The sequence below is a fragment of the Coturnix japonica genome, chromosome 1, assembly GCF_001577835.2.
Source record: "Coturnix japonica isolate 7356 chromosome 1, Coturnix japonica 2.1, whole genome shotgun sequence".
NCBI lineage: Eukaryota > Metazoa > Chordata > Aves > Galliformes > Phasianidae > Coturnix > Coturnix japonica.
Window position 1 is genome coordinate 167991027 of NC_029516.1, and position 27770 is coordinate 168018796.

The window sequence follows — 27770 nt, forward strand, 5'->3', positions numbered from 1 at the left end:
GCTGGGAGCAGCTGTCTGCCCAGCGCAGGCACCAGACTCTCATGAATTTCAATTACTTGATGTACAGTCTCCTAAAGTAAATGAACGCCTTTCTTGTATGACCACCAGGGAGATACGAAAGCCTTTGAAGACCTGCAGGGAGTCTGGTTCCAAACTGACATGGATTTTTGCATTTCAGCATACCAAATCCTTAGGTGTGAAATGGTTCCTGCATCCTAAAACATATCAGCCAGAGAATCAGCTGAAAAAGGGGTGCGTGTTACAAAACCGAGAGCATCCAGGGAGCATATGCAAGTGGTCTGTTATCTCTTCCTTATCTGAACTCTGTGCTAAATGTAGCTTTGTTCCACTGAAAGGAAAAAAAATCTTCATGACTGGAAGCATTCTGGTTTTGAGGAGTTATAAGCAGAGAGCAGAATGGAAGACAGAAATGTCTCTCTTTCATTTACACACCAAAATGAGAGCTGTCAAGAGTCTGAATTTCCCTGAATTAATGGGAGGTTAGCACTTTGAAAGTAAGCCCTCTGGATTAAAGAACTGGGGCTACAGACTAGAATTTAAAGACTACAAAGAATTTTAAGGAAGTCCATGATGGTGTAAAAGAGGATGTGGAGCCCAGATTCTTTATTTTTGTATCTTCTGTGGTCTCTGTGACATTAATTAACAAGATCAAAGTGAAAACAAAGTGCTGCTATTCTGACTTGACGAATCACAGGTTCACTTTCTCTTGAAACAGATGTTTTCATGCCATCCATATCAGAGGGCAGCAGGAGAGTCCTCGTAGGGCCTGTCTGCACACATACAGGTGCATGCACACGTATATACTTACATGTTCGACTTCCACTACGACAGTGAGAATGCAGTTATACAGCACCTCTCTGTCCCCACAAACATCTGTATTTTCCTATCAGCTAATGGCTGTAGCTTTATCACGCTGGGACATGTGTTGTGCTTCAGCAACAAAACAAAAGGACTTTTTTTTTCCCCTTTATTACACTAATAAAATCTTCTGTGCACAGATAATGTCGTGATCTCAGTTGTCTGATATTTTTTCCAGCTATCTAACTGTACGTATGTTCCATTTTGTACAGTCAGGTCATCTGACAATGAAATCAGTCCACAGTAAATTTAACAGAGCACCATTAATGGACCAGTATTTTCCACTCTGTCAATCTCTCAGTAGATTTATGAGAAGACAGTCCAGACCTTCAGGTCCTTATTAGCATCCTTTCTTGACACATTCAGCTCTATGACTAAATAGGCAGCACGTTTTTTGCAGTGTTCTTGTCTTTGCCTGAAAAGAGGAGAAGCTTTTAGCGCATTTTCCAGAAGTACATTTTCTTTGCTGGGATGTACAGTCTATTTTTTTGTGGTTACTTGCAGAGAAGAATGAAGGCGAGTAATATCCTTAATGCTGTAATAAAAAGCTGGTGGAGAAGAACTGAATCTGACTTCAAGAAGGGCACTGTGATGAATGCATTGGTCTGTGGGGTGAGAGAAGAGGGAAGGCCACGTAGGCTGAGCCAAAATGCATAAAGGGACATGGCAGAAAGGACACTGTTAAGATCTATATTTAATATTTATTGCTGAGTTGTTCGTGTTCCAAAGGGGATTTTCTCAGGGTGCAGGGGAAAGGTTAGTCTCCTTTTACTTACCCTAATCCAGCAAGGCCCAGAATTTCTTTGCACTGTGTGAATTCTGCATTCCTGATGCCTTCAAAAGAAGGAAGCAACAGGCAGACATACATAGACCTGTCTGTATATAAAATGGGCTATTAGAAAACCTAACAGCTATGAGACTGACATGTTGAAACGAGTTGGTTTTCTTTAGTTATAGCAACAACTTCATTTCTAATTCAGAGCTTATTACAAAAATTACAGGAAAATGCCAGTGTGTTTTTGGTTCATTATGAAAAGCAAGATGGGGTTGATACGTCCCCAGATGGGGAAGCTGGTGGGATCCTCTTGTCATGTGTACTTTTGGACAAGCTTAACTTGAGTACTCTGAGAGGTCAGAGTAGCATGTGGTCTCATGGATTACATGATGTAGTATTTGTTGCCTTTGCACCCTCTCCCTCCTCAGCCATGTAAAAACTCAAGTGTCTGGTTGAAGCTAAGATCCCCCAGATGCTTAAAGGAAGGATTAGGCACGTCTGCAGGACAGCTTGTCCTTTTTTGTCCCCCCCAAAGCTGATTTTCACTGCTGCAGTGAATCTCTACATCACTATGGTGTTTTTTTTCTACTTTGGAGGGACCTGAATAACTTGCTCAGAGAAGAGGAAGCATTGAGTTTTCATGTGCTCAGAGCAGAGCTTACGGAGAGCTTTGACTTCAATTATTATGAAGCCAGTGGTTTAAAAGTCAACCCCATAGCAATGGAAAGAATTTTGTCCTAATTACATAGATCAATATACACTGTACTGTTCAGTATTTGCCACAGAACATGCTGGCTACTGAAAAAGGGCTATCGTGTTCCTTCTCAAAGCAGACATAGTCTTCAGGTCATACAGAGATTGGGAATTAAAGGGGGGAAATGCTGGAGGGTATGGCTACAAGTATGAAAAGGATACAGATTCCCCTTCATCACTTAGATTCAGTGTGAGGTCGTGATGATGAAATTTCTGGAGGAAGAAAAGAAGCAGTTAGATCCTCCAGTGAAGGATGAGGAAAGGAAAAAGCTCGCCTGGGAATTGGTAGAGGTATTGGGGGAAAAAAAATGAGTAGTGTACAAAAGAGACCTTTACTTGTAGGTCACAAGGTTTGATCACAGAGTATGAATTATGAATTCAGTGCTTTTGGCAAGAGGAGATGATCAAGGGTTGGGAAATAAAGGGGGGGTAGGGGGGAGGAATGGGGGTTTAGAAGAGATGATGGACCAAAGCTTCACTTTCATCTTCCCACACATGAGGAGATGCTGTGGCTAAGGCTGGGAGGACACTGGTGAAGATTTTCAGTGGGAACGACAGGAACTAGATGAGAAATCACTTGTGGGCTATGAATTTTGCAAGAGGATAACGGGGTAGAAATGACCTTAACAGATGTGAAAGTGAAGTACTGTCATCTGAGATTTAATATGGCCATGAAATATCACATGGATTCTGGAGATTAAGTTTGCACAGTACAGTCAGGACTGTTCTACCACAAGTTTCCAAACAAAAATGACACTTTACTGACACAAACATTGTGTAGAACAGCATTGTTTTCAGCAAACTCCCAATGAACCACCGTGACTGACCAGAGATCACAACCCTGCTCAGTCTCTCAGACCATCCAAGCCTAAAAACTCTCAAAGCTGGACATTTGGGATTTTCAGTGCACATAACCTAGACACACTCCTTCAGGACAGGGGAACCAATGAGTTTACCAGCTCCAGAATTCCTGCAGAAGACACCTCTCCGCTTGTGAAGGTTGTGTGATTTCCACTCTGCTTCTGTAAATCCCCAAAGTCTGTAGCTCTCATTGTGACTTCCACTACTTGTGCATTCCCAGCTCTCTTGTTGCCCACTAAGGCTGAGTGAGAGGCTGTGATTCATAGGCTGTTGTGCTGCTTAGAGTACTGTGAACACTTAGCTATAGCTTAAAAAGGCACTTTTTAATTCCAACCTTCCATGCTTAAGTTTTTCCTTACAAAAACATTCTGTTACTCTTCTTGCATTTGTTCAGAAGAACTTTGCAGGGTAAAAATGCCATGATCATAAATTGTAGCATCATAGAATGGGCTGGGTTGGAAGGGACCTCAAGGATCATAAAGCGCCAACACCTTGCCACAGGCAAGGCTTTCAATCTTCATACATAATACTAGACCAGGCTGCCCAGGGCCCCATCCAACTTGGCTTTGAGCACCTCCAGGGACGGGGCATCCACAACCTCTCTGGGCAGCTGTTCCAGCAACTACATATTTTAGTCAAACCATGGTTATTGAATGTGCCAAGTGAGGTTTTAAGGGGAATTACTGAGCACCAAGGGGTGTTTTTTTGTTGCATTTTTTTGCATTTTACTTAGCTGAAATATTCCAGAGAACTTAAACCAACAGTTACTGCTTGTAGAATTTGTAAGGAGTCCTCAAATAAACTGCATAAAGATCTTTGTGCTTATCTGATTTTGGGGCCAATCAATATTCATGAAGTCAGAAGTTAAATAGGGGTGTTTTCTTCTGCTGCTAGCATTTATTTCTACCAGTAGAGTATTCAGGGTTATATAAAATATAAACTGAATGACTGAAATGACCATATGAAATATTATCATACATTCCTTTCCTCCTCCATGTGCCTCACTGCCAAGAATTTAAGATCCCGTGCAATCTGTTTAATATTTCCTAGGATGCTGAAAGAGCATTCATCTACTGGTACCTCAGCTCATTACTCAGAAGCCATCGGAAAATAAGCAGCTCCTTTGGATCTGGCACACAGATCCTTCACGCAAGAAAACACCTTCATTCATCACAAGGCCCACACTTTGCAGAGGGCAGTTTCTGCCAAAGTGCTCCTAGTCAGGGCAGTGGGGCAGCTTCAATGGGCACAGGTCAGTCACTTAGTTAGCTCTTGGGGATGGGATATGGTTGAGTTTGAGGATGTCGCCAGTGACCTTTCCTTCTGTCATTAATGGGATTCCCAACTTTGACTTCTTAGCATTCAGTCATGGATATCTGGGAGATTACAGATGTATGCTACCTGAAAGCAAGGTTTCATGAGAGAAAACATTGAAGCATATCCCCCATACAAATGTCAGGTCAGATATTCTATTTATTGTATGGAAGATAGGTGCCTCATGGATGACAGGAGAGTGGAGTCAATGCATTGGCAGCCTTGGCCTGTGCCAAGGCCAAAGTTTTTGCAGCCAACTCTAAGTTTTTGACATAAGAACAAGAAAACAGCCCCAGCCTGTACAACAGTGGCATCGCAGACAGCTGGAAGCTCCCTCAGCTGTCATCAAAGGAAGCTCTACGAACCCCACTCAAACAACACTCAAAGGTTTCTGATTCATAAACGTATTGGCTGGTTCTCCTGCTTTGTGTTGTCTTCATTGAGAAAACATGGGAACTTTTCTTTATGGACCTGACTCCCTTACTGATCTGTATAAATAAACACAAGTATGGATGTTTGTAAACACATTTTTATTTGAGTACAAAGTTCTCTCCATCTTGTTATGAATGAGCATTTCCTAATCGGAAGACGTGTTCAGATGCTGGTACTCTCATGCTGGCATTCACCTCCTTTTACCCTGGCCATAACAGGGTGGAGGCCAAAAGGAGGTGGGAGTAGGGCAAAATGGGGTGATGAGGGGCTCTGATGAGGCCACAGCTCTGGGTAGGATGCTCTGCTCGAACGTACTCAAGTGTCAGAAGGCTTTGCATGTCGGCTGTATTCCCATGGGACTGAGTTATTTGTTTGGCCCATCCAGTGCATTTGACATAATGTGAAGAGTTACAGTTCCTTCTGCAAAGGTACTTGTGGGAGGGGCCTTCCATCATCTCCTAGCACCCACCCTGATAATGCATTGGCCATGTCACAGGTGGCAGAATTCTAGCACAGTCACAGAAGCATATGTAACAGGGACAGCCCAGCAGGATGTGAATGGGGCTGTGCTACTCAACCATCTCAGCCTGCAGGAGAGGAAAAGGGCAAAAAGAGGCCAAGGAAACATAGCAGGACAGAAGGTATGGAAGGGAAGAGTTGGGATGTGGGCAGGGAGACAGGCAGTCATACAAGACGCTGTGTACCCTACACCTTTGTCGTTGAGGGCAAGAGGAACAGAGGACATCATCAGACTATGAAAACCGCCTGTCCTCTGCTGCTCAGCTGGAAAGATGCTCCAAATTTCCAAAGTGATATCATATATCATATGAAAAAGATAAGAAATAAAAATAACACCAGCCTGGCTGTAATTCAGGCATCACCTGGTGGCAACTGTATTGGTGAGGCTGTGAGCAGAGGACAGATGGAAGAGAAGGCAAGTGTTGTGGCTCTGGCACGGACTTGCGTGTGGATGTGATGCAACAGGTTGTCTATGGTCCTGCTCTTTCTTTGAGGGCCAAAGGCACAGAGGAGGACGTCATCTGAGCGGCAAGAGTTGCGGCCTGGGCACGGACGTGCGGGTGGCTGTGATGCAAAAGACTGTCTGTCCTCCTCATTTCTCTTTGAGGGCCAGAGGCCCAAAGGAGGACATCATCAGAGCGTGGAGACCTCCTGTCCTCTGCTGCCCAGCTGGAGAGTTGCTCCACCACCCATGAGGACATCAATACAAAGATAAGTAATTAAAATATCAGAAGCCTGGCTGCAATATGGGCATCAGCTTGGGGCTCCTGTTTTGGTGAGGCCATGGGCATGGCACAGCAGGCAGAATGCTGGCAGTTACCTGTGTCAAACGCGTTGGAGACACACCAGCTTATGGAAATGATAGAAAGAGCTGCAGCCCTCACCAGATAGGCCTGAGGAGACCTCAATGTTGTGCTGAGGCACTGGTGAGTTGGCAGAAAAGAGGGCAGGCACGGGTAGGGCTGGGCCCTAGACGGAGATGCAAGGAGGGCTGCGTTGCCACAGATTGTGTGTCCTCCTCCATTTCTCTTTGAGGGCCAGCGGCCCAGAGGAGGACGTCATCAGACTTTGGAGATCTCCAGTCTACTGTTGCTCAGCTGGAGAGATGCTCCAACTTTCCACAGAGATATCACATATCATATGACAAAGATAAGTAATCAGAATAACACCAGCCAGGCTGCAATTTCGGCATCAGCTGCTGGTCGCTGTATTGGTGTTGCTGTTGGCATGGCGCAGCAGGCAGAATGTTGGCAGTTCCCTGTGTCTCCCAGACACCGTCAACATGGTCAGAACGGGGAGATGATGGAAGGAGCTGCGCCCTCTGCTAGTCCCGGACAGTGGAGAGCAGGATTATGATGTGAGGCCGAGATAAGGTGATAGGACAGAGGGAAGAGAAGGCAAGAGTTGTGGCCTGGGCACGGACTTGCGGGTGGCAGTGATGCAAAAGACTGTCTGTCCTTTTCATTTCTATTTGAGGGCCAGCGGCCCAGAGGAGGACGTCATCAGAGCGTGGAGACCTCCAGTCCTCTGCTGCTCAGCTGGAGAGATGATCCGCTAGCTATGAGGACATCAATACAAAGATAAGTAATTAAAATAACACAAGCTGGGCTGCAGATTTCGCATCAGCTGGTGGCAACTCTATTGGTGATGCTGCGGGCATGTTGCAGCAGGCAGAAAGCTGCCAGTTCCTTGTGTCACCCAGACCCTAACGAGAGGTAAGGCACAGGGAGACGATGGAAGGAGCTGCACCTTCTGCTAGACCCGGACAGAGGAGAGCAGGATGATGAGCAGAGGCTGAGGTGAGAGGGCAGAGGGAAGAGAAGGCAAGTGTTGTGGCCTGGGCACGGACATGCGGATGACTGTGATGCAAAAGACGGTCTGTTCTCCTCATTTCTCTATGAGGGCCAGAGGCCCAAAGGAGCGTGGCCTGGGCACGGACTTGCGGATGGCTGTGATGCAACAGGTTGTCTGTCGTCCTGCTCTTTCTTTGAGGGCCAGCGGCCCAGAGGAGGACGTCGTCTGAGCGTGGAAACCTCCTGTCCTCTGCTGCTCAGCTGGAGAGATGCTCCGCTAGGTATGAGGACATCAATACAAAGATAAGTAATTAAAATAACACCAGCTGGGCGGCAGATTTCGCATCAGCTGGTGGCAACTGTATTGGTGAAGTTGCGGGCATGGCGCAGCAGGCAGAAAGTGGCAGTTCCTTGTGTCACCCAGACACTAACGAGATGTTATCTGGCAGTTCCCTATGTCATCCAGACACTAATGAGAGGTAAAGTACAGGGAGACGATGGAAGGAGCTTCGTCTTCTGCTAGGCCCGGACAGAGGAGAGCAGGATGGTGAGCAGAGGCTGAGGTGAGAGGGCACACAGTCACACATACATTTGCTTGTTCCCCTGCTTGTATTGTCTCTTTGAGAAAACTTTGGGCCCTTTCCTTTTTGCCCTGATTTCCTTAGTGATCTGTATAGATACAATGTTTATAATTTTCCCTGCAGCCCATGCACTCTATGTGGAGAAGGTCTGTGTATGCTGCCATGGAGGAGCCTACAGCACAGCAGTGGATGAGGCCTGGCGGAGGAGCAGCCCCTATATACCCCTATAGGAGCAGCCCTGGGCCAGAGCTGCAGCACATGGAGAGGAGCCTGCAGTGGGGCAGGAGGGCTGGGGGAGCTGCTGCCTGTGGGGCTGTGCTGGAGCAGTGCCTGAAGGCTGGGCCCATGGGATGGAGACATGCTGGAGCAATGCTGAGAGAGCTACAGCCTGTGGGAATCCCACAAGGGATCAGATGGGGAAGGACGGCATCGCATGTGAATCATAACATGGCTAGCTTACCAGTGCTAAGCCACAAAGATCACTGTGTGACCTTCATGTTTCTTGAGAAAAGCTTTGGAACTAAAGTCACTGTCACTGTTGAAGTCACTGTCTCTGAAAACTATTATTTCTTTTAGTTTAAAGCTTGTTGTGTAATTATATACCTTTTGTCAGGTATGGATTGTCTGTATGAAATTTGCTATTGAGTAATCACAAGTCAGCCATAACCTGAGCATCCCTAAGTCAAACTGAAGAGAGGTGTGCACAAACTAGGTTTCATTTCTGAAAAAAAACCCCACAAAACAACCCTCTCTGCCCCAGACAAATGGAAAATGATTTAGCAGAAGACTAACTGGAATGTTTCAGACAAGTGAGAAGTGGTTCCTTAGAGCCCACTTGATGCTGTTGATGGCATTCCATCACCGACAAACAGGGCATTACTGGAGCTGGAGGGAAAATGTTTATATCCTGAAAGAAAAATGTGTCTATGGGTCATTCACTCTGCTCACAGACAGCACATTTCTCTCACTAAACTCTGAACACCAGAGTGAACGTAGTACTGATCGTGCAATCGAGTTCCTGTCACTAAATCCCTGCACCTATGTGTGCCCTGTGAATTCCTTCATGTGGATTGGGCTGTGGGATTGGAGCTGTGGGACTGGAGCCTATGGGTATTACAGCACAAGAAAGATCAGAGAATTATACATTTAAGTAAGCAACACCAAAGCCAGTCAAATTCATGGGAGCATCGTTTAATCAAGCATTGGAAATACACTCTCTTCCTTGGGTGGCATGGAAACGTTGAATAATATGACAAATTTAGGAGGATTGGAGCTGATAAGGTACTATAAGACTGGGTGTTACAAGGGGCACAAGGGGTGGGAGATCCCAGCCAGCTTATGCAGCACAGCTCGACAAGGTCATTGTAAACATAAACACTGCATGCTTGTCTAGCACCTTAGAAACATCACTGAGATACTGGAGGTCTTTAGAAATGGGATTGATAAGATATATTGTTGTAATCTTCACTTTCTGTGAGTAAGGGTTGTATTTCTGGAGAAGTTCCTGCTTTTTTCTTCCTGCAGGCCAGGATGAGTGCAGAGATCACAGCAGTAACTAAGCCTCCAATCACAGCTGCACCAACCAGCCAGGGCCAGATCTGATGGGCTTGCTCGAGGTAGGGGATTAAAAAGTCCTGGAAAGAACCAAGTGCTAGAAAGGAGAAAAACAGAGGTCCTTTTACATGATGCAATGCAGTACCAGTGTATACAGATTGTGTAACAGGTAATACTGGAAGGCTCAGAATGAAAAATGATTATTAAAGTGAAGAAAATTATCTGAAGGTTACAAATAATTCTAGGCAAATTCCATCAGTCCTTAATGTTTCCCCATTTTTTTCTGTTGAAATTGACAGGAACTGAGTTTACTATTTCCAATGCTATTTATGGTTTTGAGAAAGCCGTAAGAATAGAAAGCAAAAGGATCATAGAATCATCAAATCACTGAATCGTTTGTGTTGGAAGAAACCTTTAAAAGGCATCTAGTCCTACTCCCCTGCAATGAACAGGGACACCAACAGCTCCATCAGGTGCTCAGAGTCCCATCCAGCCGTCAGCTTCAGAGTTTACAGGGATGTGGCATCCACCACCTCTCCAGGCAACCTGTGCCAGTGCCTCACCACCCATACTGTAAAAAGCTATCATCTTATATCCAGTTTAAATCTCTCCTCTTTCAGTTTGAAACCATTTCCCCTTGTCGTATCACAACAGACCCTTCTAAAGGGTCTGTCAGATCACGTACAGCACGGGCAAAGGTCCTGCTAGCTCATCATCTGTTGACAACAGTAACTGAGGCTGAGTACAACGAAGAGATTAAGAACAGGTTAAGCCTCTCATAATCCTTTCATGAAGTGATACTCAGCCTCCAACAACTTTGGTACACCCTCCAGACATTATAAATATTTTTTCTTCCATCTTCCAGTTTCACTGGTGCCCTCAGAAGTAATCCCATGTATCTTCTTGGTGCTTTTGAATACACATTGTTTAATATCTGTGCTATGAAAATATTGTTTTAATTTGTGTGGCTTTTGTGATAAGGAGAAAAGTAAAATATCACAAAATTCCCCACCCTGCTGAAATTATCTGTGATACAGATTTCAGTGCGACCTCCTAAATCTGTACGTCATCTTTCCAACAGAATCGTGGAATGGGCCAGGTTGGAAAGGACCTCAAGGATCATGAAGCTCCAACCCCCTGACACAGGCAGGGCCATCAGCCTCCACATTTAATACCAGACCAGGCTGCCCAGGACCCCATCCAACCTGGCCTTGAACACCTCCAGGGACAAGGTATCCACAACCTATTTGGGCAGCTGTTCCAGCACCTCACCACTCATAGTAATGAACTTCCTCCTGACACACAACAGAAATCTTTCCTTCTTCGACTTAAAAAAATTTCTCCTTGTCCTGCTGCTATTAACCCTTTCAAAGAGTTGACTCCCATCCTGTTAGTGGGTTTAGGTATGAAAGGCTGTAATGAGGTCACCCTGCAGCCTTCTTTTCTCCAGGCTGAACAAGCCCAGCTCCCTCAGCCTGTCTTTGTAAGGGAGGTGATCATCTTTGTGAAACAGAAACAGCAGTCTTTCTCTCCCATAAGTATTATTTGGAAACCTAAACTACCTGGTAAAACACAGCATGACATTGAGATGAAGAGATGTCACTTCTCAAAGCTGGAGAAATTAATGTATTTTCTTAAATACTGATGGTCAGTTAAACATGCCTTCCTCCTGCATTCCGCCTCAGTCTCTACAGTTCCTCTAACTAGCTCAAAGCCAACAGCCACCTTTGCCCTGATCCCTCTCCTCTGTTTTTTCCTCTTCCTCCTCATTTGGAGGCTTTGCTACCTTTTCCTGACTACTCACATTTTCACTGCTAATATTCTTTTTTCCTTTCTAATTTTTTTCCTGTCTGTCTAATAACTCCTGGCTTCCAAGCCATATGCTTTCTGTACATCCTTGAGTATGCAAGAGATTTCAGAGGGAGCCAGCAGGCTTTCTTGCTTCATTTCCTCTAAGAAATTCCTGTTCACTTTTATGTTCCTCTTAACCAGAACCCATCGTTCTTCTCTAGAGAACAATTTGGGTTTAAACATTGAAATACTGAGAAAATCCATCTCTGAATTTTGAGATTCTGGGCCATTTTCCACTTGTAACCAGTGCCTTCCTTCAGATAAGAAATAGCTTTAGCTTTCATCTTCTCAGTGAGATTAACAAGGGGTTGAGCCCCTTGTCTGGGGATTATCTGGGCTTTCCAAATGAGTTTGAATTTCACTCTTTGTGTTGATCTTTCAAAGTAATTAAGAAGCTACTTTCCTTGCCTCTTTATTAGAAACATAGACCAAATTTAATAAGAATTTCATTTTCTAAGGAAAATGCTCTCCTGGGTAAAGGCAAGAGATTGGAAGGCAACAGAAATGAATTGCTAAGTGGTAAATAATTTACAGTTTGCTTCTTTGAGCAGAACCAATTCAGAACTCAATATTTCTGGCTGTCACAGTACTTGGCACATTTTTAGATGTACAGTTCTAGGAATAATGTGGTTTTCCGAAACTAGTGGTTTTCATTTATATATACATATATATATATGTATTTATAGTCTTGGTGGTCAGGAATTAAATTACGGTGGCATGAACAAAAGCATAAAAATGCTTGTAATCAGACATAAATATGTAATAACTTTGAGACTATATTTGAAATATTTATTAGTTTGTTTTCTTTCTGAGTAAGTAGAGTTGGTCAAGTTTCGTTACAGAATATTACAGGAAATAATGACTTTCATGTCAGTATTATATTAATAAAAGACCTTAACAATTATCTGGGAGAGAAGATTCCTTAGTCATAAAGTAGCCAAAAATGCATTTGCTTGCTAAATCACAAGCTAGATTTTACTTGAGAATTGAATAAAATAAATCAGGATGTCATAGTTTAACACAGTATGCAAAACCGTACATCTCCATCAGTAAGCAAACTGTACTGTAAAAATGGAGATGCTATAATAATTGATAGTGCTTTGATAAAGAGAAAAAGAAAACAAGTAGAACGCTAGCACTGCTGAAATGTCCCTGGTGCTTTTGCTACATAATAATTGGACTTCTCACCCTTAATTGCCTTTCAAATGAAGAGAAATTGTTCTGCCTAAAACAGGGAAACCAAACATGTGCTGTTTGTTGTGTGGCTAATGCACTGCAAAAACGACTGCACCCCACCGCATGAGTATCTTTTGGATAATAAGTAATTTTGTATCTGTAGCAGAATTTAGCTTCTTCATTAAACAAGGAGGAGACTAGAAGCCACAAAATCTAGTGCCCTAAGCACAAAACCTGCCTTACTGAAGCTTCCCCAAAGACCTCTTCCCTCTCAATGCTTAAGACTGGCCAAGACACCCAGGTCAAAACCATCTCTGAATAGCAGTGGAAGTCATAACTATTACCAATGAGAGCAAAATTCATTTGATTAAATGAAATTATCGTTATGAATGATTCTGTTGTGTTCTGTATTATGACAGGGCAAGCACAATGTCAATAGATTGCTATTTAACAATAGAACAAGAGAGAAGGGGGATCAGTTCCTGGAGGCATCCAAGGCCAGGCTGGATGTGGCTCTGGGCAGCCTGTTCTAGTGGTTGGCGACCCTGCACATAGCAGGGGTGTTGAAACTGGGTGATCATTGCAACCCAGGCCATTCTCTGTTATGCGTTATCAGCTGATCTGGGGAAACAGCAGATTCAGTATCCATCTGTTTTTCTCCCCTGTCCTGTTCATAAGCTGATCCTTTGGTCCATATTCAGATTGTGGTGAAGCTAAGATAGATAATGACTGGTGTTAGTGATTCCTTTTTGACTGGGACTTTTCTAATAGAGTTAGGTTGGCTCTGTGTATCACCAGATGAGAAATGTGAAAACATGCAGGCATAATTTGTAACTAAAATATGGAAAAATGAGAAATAGAAGGATTTATATCTGTATTGCATATACATAGGCAGCATTTAAACATATTGTCATTCTGCAGACATATTCCATGAGATAAACAACAAATTTGACATCTACTTAAAATTGCAGTTACCTGGTTCTTGCAGATACTCGTAGTCATACCCCAGCTCCCTTGATGATATAAAAAATTCTCCATTTCTGTAAAGAGGGATAAAGGGAACCATGTAATTTTCTCGATTGTGCCCAATGGGTGCGTTGGCTGCTGGGTAGACTTCTAGCATGGGTCTGTGTCTTCTTAACCAGCGCTCAAAAATGCTGTAAAAGAAAAAGCATGTCTGTTAATGGAGGCGACTGGCAGAAATTTTCTTCTTGAAGATAAAAAGGAAGAAAAAGGTTGATAATTTTTCTTTTTGAACTCTTGAGAAGTGGCATTCAAAGATTTATGTTTGTGTGTATTATACTTCCCAAGTAGTTTGTGGTTAGCTTCTTCAGCACTGAGTTCTTGTGCAAGCATATGAAAAGCAAAGGACTTCAGGGCTGCAGAGAGGCTTTTAAATCCCACAAGTACAATTCACTGTGTCACTATGACCTGACTGAAGTTTTTGCTCAGTAATTTGCAAGGCTGTGAGATACAGAGAGCAGAATTAAAGACTTCAGTGCTTCCTTGCCACTCTCAGAAACTCTTGTGGCTCTTTTTGGGTGGTCTTGTACCCAGCTGTTCAGTCCCACTACCCTTCCTTTATTTTCCACCCGCTGTAACTAGGGATTTGCATTCCTGCATTAAAGTATGGATATTCCATGGCTGATGTAACAGTACAAAGAGGCTGGAAATATCTTAGGAAGAAAGGATAGGCTGTATGAAACCAAAAGCTTGATAAAGTCGATGAGCAGTCAGGAAAGAAGCTTTCTCCCGCAGTAGGTGTTATCAGCACCTCTGACCTCAGCTACGCTTTTCCATTTATCTCTGCCAAAGGTTTGTCTGTTTAGCTGTCTCCTAATATGGTTCTGAATATTTTAAAAGGGAGGGAGAAAGCTGAAATACTGCACTACAGGGACAGGTTAGTTTGTGTTGGCTTTTTCAAGTGAACTACTGGATATATTTGAAAAGCAAAATCAACAGCCCTCCAAAACATTCTCAGCTCTCCTTTTCTGCTTGAGCTTTGTCTCCTCAGTTCTTCACCTTGTTTCATTCCTCAGATCCTCTCCCACAGCCTTAGTTTCATCTGGAATGGAATTGTTTTTCTCAGAGCATCTGGTATGATGCTATGTTTTGGTTCTGTAATAAAACCGATAACATACCAATGGCTGCTGCTGAACCTGAATGCAATCTCTGTGGAGTGTCTGAAAACTCTGCAAGTAGAATTTTACCTCCTGTCATTAGGCAGAAATGTTGAGAAACACTCTGTTTATCCCACCAAAATTAATGCCCTTTATCATTAAAACAGAGCCTCGGCCATAAACTTGGTTCTTTATTAAGATCAAAAGATTTAGTAGATGAAAGAGCCACTATGTTTATCCACCTTGTCAACCTTTAGTAATGCAGATATTAATCTTGATTAAAATCTTCATTTGTAGCTCTCATCTTCAGTTAAATTTCATCAGCTCTGTCTAGAAAAACCCTTGTCAGAATAATAATATTCAGTTGAAGTTTTCAGATAGATAGATAAATTTAAACAGTGACATCAAGGCTTCAGCTGCACTTATCATGAGAATTTTTGAACAGAAAGTCTGTAATCTCATTACGTCTTTAGAGAATGTCACAAGGAAAATCAATAATCATTGAAAAAGGCATAGAATATAAAGGAAATCAGGCCATTACTCTAGCCTGGGTGGAAGTTGGGCATGGGACTGCTGTCATTACACTGTCTGCCTTTTGCTTCTGTTTTGGTCAAGGCACTCTCACTACCAATGCATTTTTCTTTTCCAAGCAGTCATAGATGAGAGCTGAAACAGCTCTTCTCTTCATCACAGGACTAGTAGAGGCACAGCGGTGGTTTGGATGTAGGAACATGGTAATATTTTATGATGATGGCAGAACTTTGTTCATATTTTGGATGTCTCCTCATGATCTATGCCCTAACTTCTGAATGCCCAGTCTAAAGTACTTCTTGGGGTCTGCTTTTTTGAAGATGCTGAGCAGCCACATTTTGAAAATTTGTAGAACTGATGAGCACACAGCTCAGAGCTAGAAGTTGTCATTCTCCTGAAATAACTCCATATGACATGCTCTGAAATGCAGCGTTCTCTCTGGATGACTTAAATGCCTCAATTTCATAAGCAGTTTCAAGAATTCTTAGGCCGGTAATCTTTTAAATAGAATGCAAATGCAAAGCATTTCCATGGAAATGAATGCATATGCTTTGGATTCTTCTGTTTGCAGTATGGCTCCCACATTAAAAAGCAAGTTTCTTTAGCTGTAGCAGGGGCACTGAATTACTGACTCTTACAGCTGGTTTTGAGATTTAGATGCAATCATACATCTCTAATTACTAATATGTTGTGCTGATGCACAAGCATGTTGGACAATTCACACAGTTACATTTCATGATTCCCAGACTGATGTTGTTAATTGCTTTCATACTCTTTTAAGGAAAACTGGAGTCTCGATGTAGCCTAATATTCTGCCATTGGTTAGTTGCTTTAATTGAAAGGCCTTTGGGATTCTACAACTACATGTCAAGTAAAACAATGACCAGTCTTTTGTTTTGGAATATTGGGACCACTAAATTTTATACATCCCAGGTAAAGAGTATTTGATCATCAGTTGTTCCACTTTCCATGGAGAGAAAATTTTGTTTTCTTCCCTTAAAACTGCTGTGTTATAGAATAACACCCTATAGAATAACCTTCTACCTTGAAAATATATGCTCATTTTGCATGCTTTTTTTCAGTAGCTGCAAACTTGGAAGAGCTTAGGGCTGCAGAAGGAAATCCTCATGCGGAGAGAAAAAGTGCTGATACAATTAGCTGCTCCCTTTGCGAAATGATTATGTTTCTGGTAAAAACCAGGTTAGTGGTAGAGTGGCAGATCTGAACTTCTTGGATTTCTTGATTATCTTGGCAAAACTACAGCTTTTATATCTTCTTTACATCAAACTCTGCACACTCCTTTGCCCCAAGAGCTTAACAAAGCAGTAAAAAGAAAACTGAAAGGCCATTTTATTCTATATCATTTCCATTGCTTGGCATTATGAAAATAACGGTACCAAAAAGAAAGCTAACGAGTCAGGGCTCCGTGATATCCAATCTCCTTATTTTTTCTACTTCCAAAAATATGGTGGACAGAAGTTCAATGAGGGAAATGTCTGTCCAACTAATTTCTTCTTCAGCATGTAGACACAGAGGACAGGCAGACAATTAGTTAGTTGCACAGGTCACTGTGACATTTTCTAGACATGGAGACATTTTTAGCATTGCATTTCCAGCTAGATTGGCATCATCTGGGAGATGCTGGCAGTGCTAAAAAGAACAGATGGGATGAGAGAGTGGTGGGATATACAAAGCGGGATGAAGGAAAGAAGAGAAGAACATCAAAAGCAATTGGAAATTTTATTCAGAGAATGGAAATTAGGAGGACCTACCCTGGGATCTAGTGGAGATGATAAACCATAAATCCTCACTAGCATGAAGAGGAGAAGGGAGAGGGAAATTACTGTGCAAAATACGTGGGTTATTGTCTGTTTATCTACAGGAAATGGAAGAAGAAACAAATACATTGGCCTTTCCTAGGAACTGTGCAAAGAAATATCTTTTTATCTAAGTCATTTCCCTCCTTATGTTATTTGTAGGATGAAAGCACTCAGAGCTTGAACTTGACTGTCACAAAAATTTTGGAAGAGTGAGCAAATTGAGTAGAACAGGCTCTCCTTCTTGCACTGAATCATAGAATGACTTGGACTGGAAGAGACCTAAAAGATCATTCTGTTCCAGCCCTCTGCTGTGGGCAGGGTTTTCCCCCGCTGGATCAGACTGCCCAGGGCCCCATCCAACCTGGCCTTAAGTACCTCCACCAATGGGGTATCCACAGCTTTTCTGGGTAGTCTGTGCCAGTGCCTCAGCATGAATAAGTAAATAATTTCCCCATAATATCTAATATAAATCTTTCCTCTTTCAGTTTAAAACAGTTTTCTGTTGGCCTGTTCATGTCACACCATGTAAAAAGTTGGTCTCCTTCCAGTCTGTAATTTCCTTTAAGTATTGGAAGACTACAGTGAAGTCTCCCTGGAGCCTTCTCTTCTCCAGGATGAACAGGCCCAGCTCTCTTCTTTGTGGGACAGCTGCTCCAGCCCTCTGATTTTAAAAAGCTATCTTTAATTCTTAGTTTCATCTTTCCCAAATTGCATATTTCCCAACCTACTTGAATCACTGTGGCTTGTGGATCAAGCCAATTCCCTTCACTTTATACATCCTGGTGGCTTACTGAAGGGTAGTTTGCGCGTGCAACATGTAAGAATCTCCTGTAATGGCAGGGAATGAAGGTGGCAGCACTTATCTAGAAAGGTCGCAGGCAATCAGGATTTAGGAAATAGAAATTTAAAATATGGAAATGGACTAACTGGAATGGAAATCAATCTTGTGATAACCTTAATGTCCTTTGCATGTCTTCAGTGACAAGCAAAAGTAACTCAGAATAAGTAGCATTTATTTAAAGGCTTTAGAAATAGCTCTATGTAGATTGCAGCAAGGACTATTTCTATCTGGAACACTGCTCCCTTGTACTGAAGAAATCAAAGTGCCCAAATTGCATGTCCAAAGAGGTTAGGGAATAAAAAAGGATAGAAAAATAACATGAATTTTGAAAGAGGCCCTATCTCATGTTCAAAGCCCAAAGAGTCTCCGTCACTCTGTACTGCATTTCCAGAGTAAAAATTGTTTTTAAACAGGATTGTTGTAATGGTAAATATTTAAGATATTAGAACTGCTGGTCAATAGTCAATGCAAAGATTATTTTTGACATTTATGAACAGTATTTTAATGCTGCAGAATAGTTTTATTCAGACATATTTAGGCTAAAAGAAGGCTCAGTGTTCTCATTTAAATAATTTATCTAAGGTTGTGCTAAATTCTCTATCACTTAAACTCTTTGGTTCAGTCAGAGTTTAATACCTTTGTGTCCCAGTGCTGCTACTGTAAAGTGCTGACATATGGTAACAAAAAATAAAGACACCCACCAGGTATGTTGATGCTTTAGTAGTTTAAATTTTCAGTCTGACGAAATATACTTTGCTTTCGTAAAGAGTTTTCGCATGGTAAGTTGCTTTTACAGAGAAAATTAAAGCCATCAGTAAAAGACATGGATATATCACTTCAATTTGATTGTGTATAAATAGACCTGATTATTTTCCTTATCCTGCTCCATACATATGAGCTTATACAACATGAAATGACATGAGCCATAGAAGAAAATTAATTGAAAAAAAAACTTGGTTTAGAAGGAGTGTTGGGGGGAATTAGATTGATTTGAGGATGATTTTTAAAAGGGCACCAATATATATTTCTGGATTCATATTATTCTATGAATAATATATGCAATGGGATTATAGCTAATGAAAGGATGAGTCAAGAAATAAATGGGTTTATTTTGCCAGTGGGAAATATCAAGTGGAGTATAAGCAGTACTGCTGTATGTAGGCTGCATAACTTCTTTCTGTTCTAGCTAAATGTTGTGTGCTCTGAAAAAAAAAAAAGATACAGCTCACAAGGCAATCTTAAAGCTTGGGAAAAGAAGTAAAGTATTACAACAAGAATTGGTATTTTCTTCATGATTTTGAAGAGCCATTTCCAGTCAGCATGCCTCCACTGTCATGCACAAAGCTATGTTTGATTGCAGCGTAGGAAGAGAAACCAGACCGATAGCTGCTATTAGCAATTTCTTCCTATTGTACCACCACAGAGAAGTGACACATAGTGTAAACCTAACTGGATGTTTAGCAAGCTTTTCCACAAGAGGTTCAAGTCACGTGTTTTACCTTGCAATTAAGGACATCTAGAGAGAGGGAAAGGAGGAAGATGAAGTTTCAGTACCTCCACACACATTCCATGCCAACATAAACATGTATAACCCCAGTAGAAGGACAGTGCTGCCCTTATGGTGAAGGTCCATAGTCAGTCTGTGTCTCAAGATACATTCTTGCTTTCCCCTATTTTCTTGTCCTCAGCTTCCTCATATGTGATTGTGCAACCTTGTCATAACTAGGGTTAAGGAACTGATTTGGTTTAAATACTAACTTCTCATTTATTTCCATTTATTTCAGGTTAGTTGAGGTGAGATAAAATCCTCCACCTTATGTGTTATGCTTTTACTTGGTGGTCTGTACAAAAGAGGAACAGAGCTGAGCACCTCCAGGTAGCATTGAGAGGTTAGCTATGGTGGTTATATACCAGTTAGTTATGCTGATTTAAAGCATCTATGGAGCTGTGCCCTTTGTTTTTCATTAGCCTGATATGTCCATGCACCTCTGCTAAGGTATATGGATGAATACTAACAGTTTAGCTGTTACATAGCAGCTTGGCAAGCCACTAATAACTTCATCACATTCAAATATATACCCATGTCACTGGCTGCACCAAACTTGAAAGGGAACCTTTCATTCCTGATTTATGTTTGCAAGACTGAGACAAGGTCAGGCTCACTACAGTAGAAGGAAGGCAGAATGTTGTTACTTAGAGCTCGTCTATAAAATTCATTTCACAATCATGAGATCTGACATTCTGTAAAAGAAATCTGGCAAGCAACTTATATTAGCATTTGGAAAGAAAGGGAAAAGGAAACAAATTGAGGGAAGCTGAAATGCCAGTATGAGGACTGTGATTACACAGTAGTAATCACTTTAAAAGTTGGCACTATCCACCTGTTAATACAAAGTCACTTCAGGTAATTCCTGTTCCAAGCATTTAGGAGAAACATTGGTACTCTGGTACTGGAAGAGATGCTAATGCAGAGGTTGTAATGTCAAGGCACTGCCCTCCTTGCCAATGTATGCAGTTATATTGCAGTGTCATTTTTTTCTTTTAAGTTGGCTAAAGACAGTACAGGGACTCTCAGGCTGGTTGTAAACAAATTGAACCTGTCATAATGCAAGTGTCTGATTAAAAATTAACTTGCTGCCCTCAATTATTGTAAGAAACCCAGCCAATGCCTCCAAAGCTGTGACTCCTCATATTGAGTCAGTGCTGAGGACTGTCCTGGGTTTTGGTGCTTACCCTTGTGGTACCACTACCAAATTACCTCTAGATCAGTTTCCAGACTAGCTAGTGGAGAGAACCATGTATATGTATATGTGGTTTTTTGGGTGAATTAAAAAGAGCATGACCAGCAGGTTGAGAGAAGTGATCCTCCCCCTCTACCCTACCCTGCTGAGTTTACATGTAGACTATAGAGTCCAGTTCAGGGCTCTCCAGTTCAAAAAATACATTGATCTCCTAGAAGGAGTCAAGCAGAGGGCCTCCTATATGAGGAAAGGCTGAATAACCTGGGTCTGTTCAGCCTAGGGAAGAGAAGAACCAGAGACAGCCAGTAACTAGGAAATTCAGATTCTATATATGCATATATATATATAGCTATATTTTCCATTATTAGGCTTTCATCCTGATTGTGCATAGAGAAAAAGAGGATGAAGTTGTTCATACTGTTGGCATTTGCAAATGCTGTATTTTCTTTTTTGATGTATATGTACATATTCATATACATGTATGTACTATGTATGTATGAGCCTATCAGGAATATATATTCAATCTCAATACAGTTTGGACCTGAGAACATGGAGCTGTTAACACTACTGGGCTAGCAAATTTGACAGCCACTCATTTTAAACATAGACTTGCACAAAACAGATGAAAGAGGATGTGTTAGCCCAATGGAGCTGTTCCTTCATGCAAAGCTGTGCTTCTGAGTTTTGTCTTGAAACACATATTCTCATTTAGATCAATCATATGTGTCTGAAATGTGAGTATTCATTTTCAGTGAAGATCTGTCCTGCCTTACTGTTTCCTTTTATTCCACCTTCTGACCAGAAGGGTTTTTTAGTTCTCATAGACCACAGTGGACCAGGCCACCTGCACACCGAGTATCAATGTGCCAGTGTCACAAAGCCCCCTACTTATGCAGCTAAAGTGCAGGCTGCCTCCCCAAAGACTGTTCTCTGGCTGAGTCAAGGCAATGTGCACCAGGCTGACACCTTCCCACTTGTTACGAAGTACCACCAGGGCTGAGGGAGCTGTGTGGTGCCTGAGGATCTTGGCATAGCTCTGCTTCTCCATCCCACTACAAAAATCTGTACTTTCTTCCACTTCCTTTGCTCTCATTTATGGCACTGCACAACCTGGGTACTTGGAGAGCGTCAGATTGAGGTAACAAGAGAGAAAGAGACAGCAAAGGTATAATCCAACATTATAATCCCCATCTGCAATATAATCAACACTACTTTATTTGCTCATGTCCCACTTTATGAAAAAGAAATCAAGGTTGTTTCATTGCTGTGCAGATGTGATATTTTAATATTCCATCTACCAAATTGAAATAGAGCAGCTTTCCTCTTATCTTTATAATGCCCTCAACACCTCTATGGGATTAAGGGAATACAAAAGATCTGCTTCAGGGCTGCACAGCTTCCAGTCTTTGCTCCTGTAATTAGGCAGTGCTCCAAGTGCTCCTCTTCTAGAACACAAAATGCAGCAGCTTCTCCAAAGTTTATCATGAGAAAAAGCTGCTCAGGGACCTGAGTCCAAAAGAGGATTGAGACAAAACAGTCCTGAGCAGAGCTGGCTGCTGGCAGTGTAGGAGTAAGTGCTGCTCCTCTCTAAGAGGAGAGCTGCTTGAGGCTTCAACTGCATTGCATTTAAGCCTTGAAGCACACCTCTCAAACAACAAAGCCTAACTCGTTGTCAACCCATTTTGCCACTCAATGAATCTCACTGACTGATTCTTGTTTTCTCTCTTTGTAGAAAATGCTGTAGGCTGAACCAACAACTGCTGAGCCCAGTTTATTCTTGCTGGGTTGCTGACGGATTACAACATAAAGAGCTTTATTCCTACTGGAGAAGGAGATAATGGATAAGCTGACCATGACACATCGATTATGACAATAAAAGCAGGAGCTGAGTGTTGCAATTTGAGTAGGAATCTGTGCAGAGGAATGTGAATGTGAATACTGTCTAGTGTAGGAATAGTTAGTGCCTCATTGTAACTTGTTTATTGATAGGGCAAACTAACTCCTACATTAACTTGCTTAGCTGGAAAAAAGAGTGAGTTTAGGTTGGACATAGATGGGCTCAGGTTTGGTAAAAAAAAGTGATCCAAACTCTTAACACTTTTCTTAGTCAAGCCAGTCCCTTAATACCATTGAAAGTCAGCAATGCCTCTACCTAGTTTCAAGAGAGAAATTCTTGTTCCTTTAAAATAGTGGTGTTCTTTCACCTCTCGCTATAAATCCTTGGTAATTTTTTGATAAAATTAATCTCTCATTCATGTCTGGGTCTCCAATATTGCTCAGCACTGTTAAAAACAAGAGATAAATAAGAGATGATGGTGTGACCCATGCCCATTGTACTCAGCACTGGTGAGGCTGTACCTTGAGTACTGCATTCAGCTTTGGGCCCCTCACTGCAAGAAAGACATTGATGCCCTGGAGGATATCCGGAGAAGGGCAACGAAGCTGTGAGGGTTCTGGAGCACAAGTCTTATGGGGAGCAGCTGAGGGAGCTGGGACTGTTCAGTGTGGAAAAAAGGAGACTCAGAGGAGACCTTATCACTACAAGTCCTGAAAGGAGGCTATGGTGAGGTGAGTGTCGACCTCTTCTCACAGGTAACAGTGATAAGATGAGAGGGAATGGCTTCAAGTTGTGCCAGGGGAGATTCAAATTGGATATTAAGAAAAAATTCTTCTCCAAGTGAGTGGTTATGCACTGGAACAGGCTGCCCAGGGAGGTGGTGGAGTCACTGACCCTGGAGGTGTTCAAGAAGCATTGAGATGTTATACTGAGAGACATGATTTAGAGAGAAATATGGGTGGTAAGTGAACTATTAGACTGGATGATCTTGGAGATCATTTCCAACCTTGGTGATTCTATGAAAAAAAGAAAAAAAAAAAAAAAAAGAAAAGGAAATAGAAATGTGATCATGTGTTGCACGGGGAAAGAAAAAATACAATATTTTCTGGAATATGTTTCCTGCCCTATCTTTCTTAGGTTCATCATTGCTACTGTTTGCAGCTAACAACAACATCACTTGAAGTAAAAGACAGTACAAATTCCAGCTGCTCTGAAGTTTAATAACTAGTTTCCCCTGAGGAGAAAGATAACAAGCAGATTAAAATGGACTGCTGTGGCAGCGGCTGGACTGACTGTAACCCACTCCTGTGCTCTGTAATTCATTTCTTTTAAGACTGAGAGATTGTCATTATTGAGGTTCACAAGGGCATGTAATATATAAATCACATCTACGGCAGCAAAGTGATAATTTCTTTTGATGAATAGAAGGTAGCTACATGTGGGTGAGAAAAGTACCAAGTTATCCTGTGATTTTTTACAATTTGAACAATTATGGCTGCTATTATTGCCAAAGTGCTGGAGGAAGGAAATTCAGTGCTATGTTAGCTGTCTGCATCAGAGTTTGTCTTGATCATTGTGACACAGAGAGAGCTTTTTTCTCCTCTAGTGTTTGAAGAATAGGTGAAGACGAAGACCAGGTGGTTCTTGCCAAGCTTCAGGGCATAGTAACCTTTACTTTTAAAAACCATTAATAGGCTTGCTTAATATATAGTGTATAAGAGTGATCAATTCTAGAACTGCATTGTCTGAACAGAAATCTTGCAGTAAAAATGATAGGAAACATGCATTTTAAATTGAACTACTTGAACAGAGACTCCTAGATTACTGATTTTTCAGAGCAGAATGGGTCATTAGAAACATCCAACCTGAATCATGATTCTGCAAGTGAGATTGCTAACTACTATTTTCCATATATAATCCAAAGATGCCTGTTCTACCTTCCTCTCTTTTTCCCAAAGCAAGGTAGATCAGCAGCACTAAAGATTTTATATACGTTCAATCGATATCAAGAACATTTATCTGCAGAGCTTATTCCTTGTTCCTATCTTTCCCTGCCTCTAATTCTACCGGTTTTACTCGTGGTTTTCTAGAGGACTTAAAACTGTCTTCTGGAACTCCAAGAAGCAACCTCATGTGTATTATAGACTCAACCCTTGTCTGTCCAGTGAGCAAAGCAGATTAGATGTGTTGTAAGTATCCAGAGTTGTTCCTGGGTCCCTTTGGGTGTTTTGAATTTGAGTAACAGGAACTGCACCATTTCCTAACCAAACCAACGACAGAGTACATGTTCAGTGTCTTGCTATATGATTTGATTTTCATCCCAGACACAGCGATATCAAAGGAGTGATACTGGGGATCACTGTTTCTCAGCAACACCCCAACTTTCCCACTTACACTCTGTTTTCTATGGATATATTTATGTGGTATTTTGCAGTAGATATGAACTCACTCTACCCACATACTAAGCCCACTTTGAGTGAGTCAGCTCCATCAAACAAGCCGAGTAGCTCTGGTTAAGTGGTACAAAGTCTCAGAGTTTGGAGGGGAAGTTTGCTCTAGTGCAATGCCAGCTCAGGGCAGCTACATGGCTTGTGGCAACAGAGGGACCCTGTCTCTTGAAGATTTGCAGATCTCCTCAAGGGTAGGAAGAATTAAGACAACTCCTTCCTTGCTACCTCTAAGAACATATAGTCTAACCATTGAAAAACTGTAAAAAAGACTAATGGGCAGCACTTTTCTTCCTTTGATCTCTCACCTGTTTAAACTCAGATGTTTTCTGCGAAGTTGTGGCTTCCAGTACAGAAGCTGTTGGCAAGGAAGAGATTTCATTACCCATGTAAGGACATTCTGATGGGGTCTCTGCACAGCAGGTTCTGTGTAATACGTGCAAGGCAGGCATGAGAGGCTAGATAGGCAGCTGCTACCCAAGATTTATCACAGAAATACAGTTAATTCCCCTAAGAGCTTTGAAGGTTGAGAAATAACTTTGTCATCTTCCCCATCTTGCTTACATTCAGCTTACTCATATGCTGCTGGTGAAACCACACAGCCTCAAGCTGCTGTAGTTCAAGATGCTTCTGGACAGTGCTCTAAGACATAGGGTTTAAATTTTGAGTGCTCCTGTTTGGAGCCAGGAATTGGACTCCATGGTCCCTGGGGATCCCTTCCAACTAGGGATATTCTATGATTAGTGGTTCTTATCCCTGAGGGTAACAGTAGCATAGCAATATTTGTGCTCTCCCTGAATGGAAAGCATGAGAGAGACTTTAACATGCTTCTCTTTCATGTCAGGGGCAATTGCAGCCAACACTTCATTCATTGCCTGTGCAGAGACAATTAGAAAGATAACTGCTGAGCACAGATGGTTTCCTATCCTGAGCTGACACCATGCAGAAGGACTATGGGAGGAGGTGTATTGCCATTGGCAGCCTCTTGACCTTCCTTTGTCTATTAGTTTTCACACAGCTCCATGCCATAGTTCATTCAGTTCCAGAAAAAAATGCAGCTTTTACTCTATGCCAACTTTTTTTTTTTTTCTCTGTAAACATACCTTAGAAAGCAATGAGTTTTGCTATACTGATATAAAAAGAGAAAATTAATCATAGATTTTGCATTCATGCAATGACTCCTCCCTTTCTAATGGGGATACTGCTTCCTTGGATTCATGCTTTGCCCATGTTGTCTCCCACTGGAGACACCTCAGGATAAGGAATGACTCTTATTTCATGTGTTATGATGTCTGGAAACCTAGTTTTGCCTTACAGGAATTTCTAATGATTCTTTTTGAATGATTTCACTCAAAATGCTTCAAAGTCTCAAAGCAAATAGTTTTTAAAAGCTAAAAACAATCTTGTTTCCTGTCAACATTTCAAAACAAGAGAACTTGGGTTTTCTCATTCTGGTTTTTCTTTTTCTTTCTTTCTTTTCTTCTTTTTTTTTTTTTTTTTTTGTTTCCAAAACCTGAGGTGACATTTAAGAGAAAACGAATATGTTGTTTCTAAAACAGAGTTAAAATAAGAGGCTCTTATTTTGACATAGCCTGGGAGTGAAAAGCACATTTCCTCTTGTTATTTTCCAACAAAATCACTTCTGACACAATCTTAACTTTTTTGAGGGGAATTAAGGCAGAACTGACATGAAGGTGAGTACATTGAGTCCAAAGGGACTGAAAGTGTCTGCAATGGGGTAATGCTGGCATACAATTCATGATGTGTAGATTTTGGTTACTAATATACTTTTGAACAGATTGCTTCAGACATGCTTGTCAATTTGTCACTTCACTGATAATCAGTGTGAATAGGAACATTTTATTGTTAGATCCTGACACAAGCCAGAGTCTGGCATTTCCTAATGCTCACAGCTTTCCAGCCTGCAGAGGAATCTGTGGCAGCTGATGTTGCTGAACAGCATGGGGATGCTTGCCTTGCACAGGTAGAAACAGTGGCATTTTCACAGAGTGCTTAAATTGGTGTGAAAGTTACTCCTGCTTGGAAGCATGCATGTATATAAAAGTCTCTCTATTTTCTACTTGACCTTATACTTGACTTGGATTGCTTTTGGCAGAGTACACCTGTCCACAAATACCCAAGCAAAGGGATGGAACTTTGTCTCTTTGAATGCAGATATTTTGCCCTGTGAGGTAGCAAGCAATAGTCACTACTGAATCAACGGGATCAACATAGAGATGCCCAGTTGTCTCTTGTCACTGACATCTCAGAACTGTAGATGAAGCAATTGCTCACGTTGCCTATATACCTGAGAAGCATAGTCAGAGGCTAAGTATATGCCAGGCACAGCACAGACTAGAGCAATTAGGCAGCCCCTTGATGACATAGCTTATAATTTACACATGGGACAAAGGACAACAGATGGATACAGACAGATGCGAAAAGAACTAAGCAGCTATGCAATGGTGCCACAGTGATTCACCAGTGAAATGGTGAAGTTTTCAGCTTGCTCATATCTTATTTTCCTGCCATCGTCACAATGAAGGGAATAGCAGTGACTAAGGCTGTGGATGCATAGGGTGAATGGTTCCCAACAAGGAGACTAAACTAAACAGGAGACTAAAAGTCTATACTATATCATGTGTTGCTAGAAATTCAGTTCTAAATTGCTCATGCTATAATTAGTGCCTTTGAAAATCATCCATATTATTGTGATGAGCCTTGCCCTGTATTACAGATCTCAGAAATGAGATAAAAAGTGGGGCCCTACTAATAATATCTGTAAGAGTATAAAGCAGTATGGAGATCTTCGGTTGCAACTTATTTTTCCTGTTGATATTTAGGGTTTCTTAGCTCTTTGCAAGGGGTATTATTGGCACAGATAATGGAATTCAAGGGCAGGATAAGTATTAAGGTACAGAAATACAGAATTGAGAAGAAGCCTA

The 27770-nt window shown here is 41.7% G+C and overlaps 1 protein-coding gene and 1 long non-coding RNA gene across 3 annotated transcripts in view; one reads left to right on the top strand and one right to left on the bottom strand.

Moving 5' to 3' along the window:
• The first annotated feature begins 7461 nt into the window (after positions 1-7461).
• LOC107308458 lies at positions 7462-8450 on the top strand. 2 transcript variants are annotated; one of them, XR_001552811.1, is made up of 3 exons: positions 7462-7607; positions 7776-7889; positions 8031-8450. It is a non-coding gene; the product is annotated as an uncharacterized LOC107308458 (long non-coding RNA). The 2 variants fall into 2 exon arrangements; XR_001552810.1 differs by having other exon boundaries at positions 7462-7889.
• Positions 8451-9082: 632 nt separating this feature from the next.
• The window catches only part of TYR (tyrosinase), a 43951-nt gene continuing 25263 nt past the window's right edge, over positions 9083-27770 (bottom strand). Inside the window, 2 exon segments of the mRNA NM_001323239.1 lie at positions 9083-9558; positions 13464-13645. Coding sequence (NP_001310168.1) covers positions 9335-9558; positions 13464-13645 — 406 coding nt within the window. The 3' untranslated portion in view covers positions 9083-9334.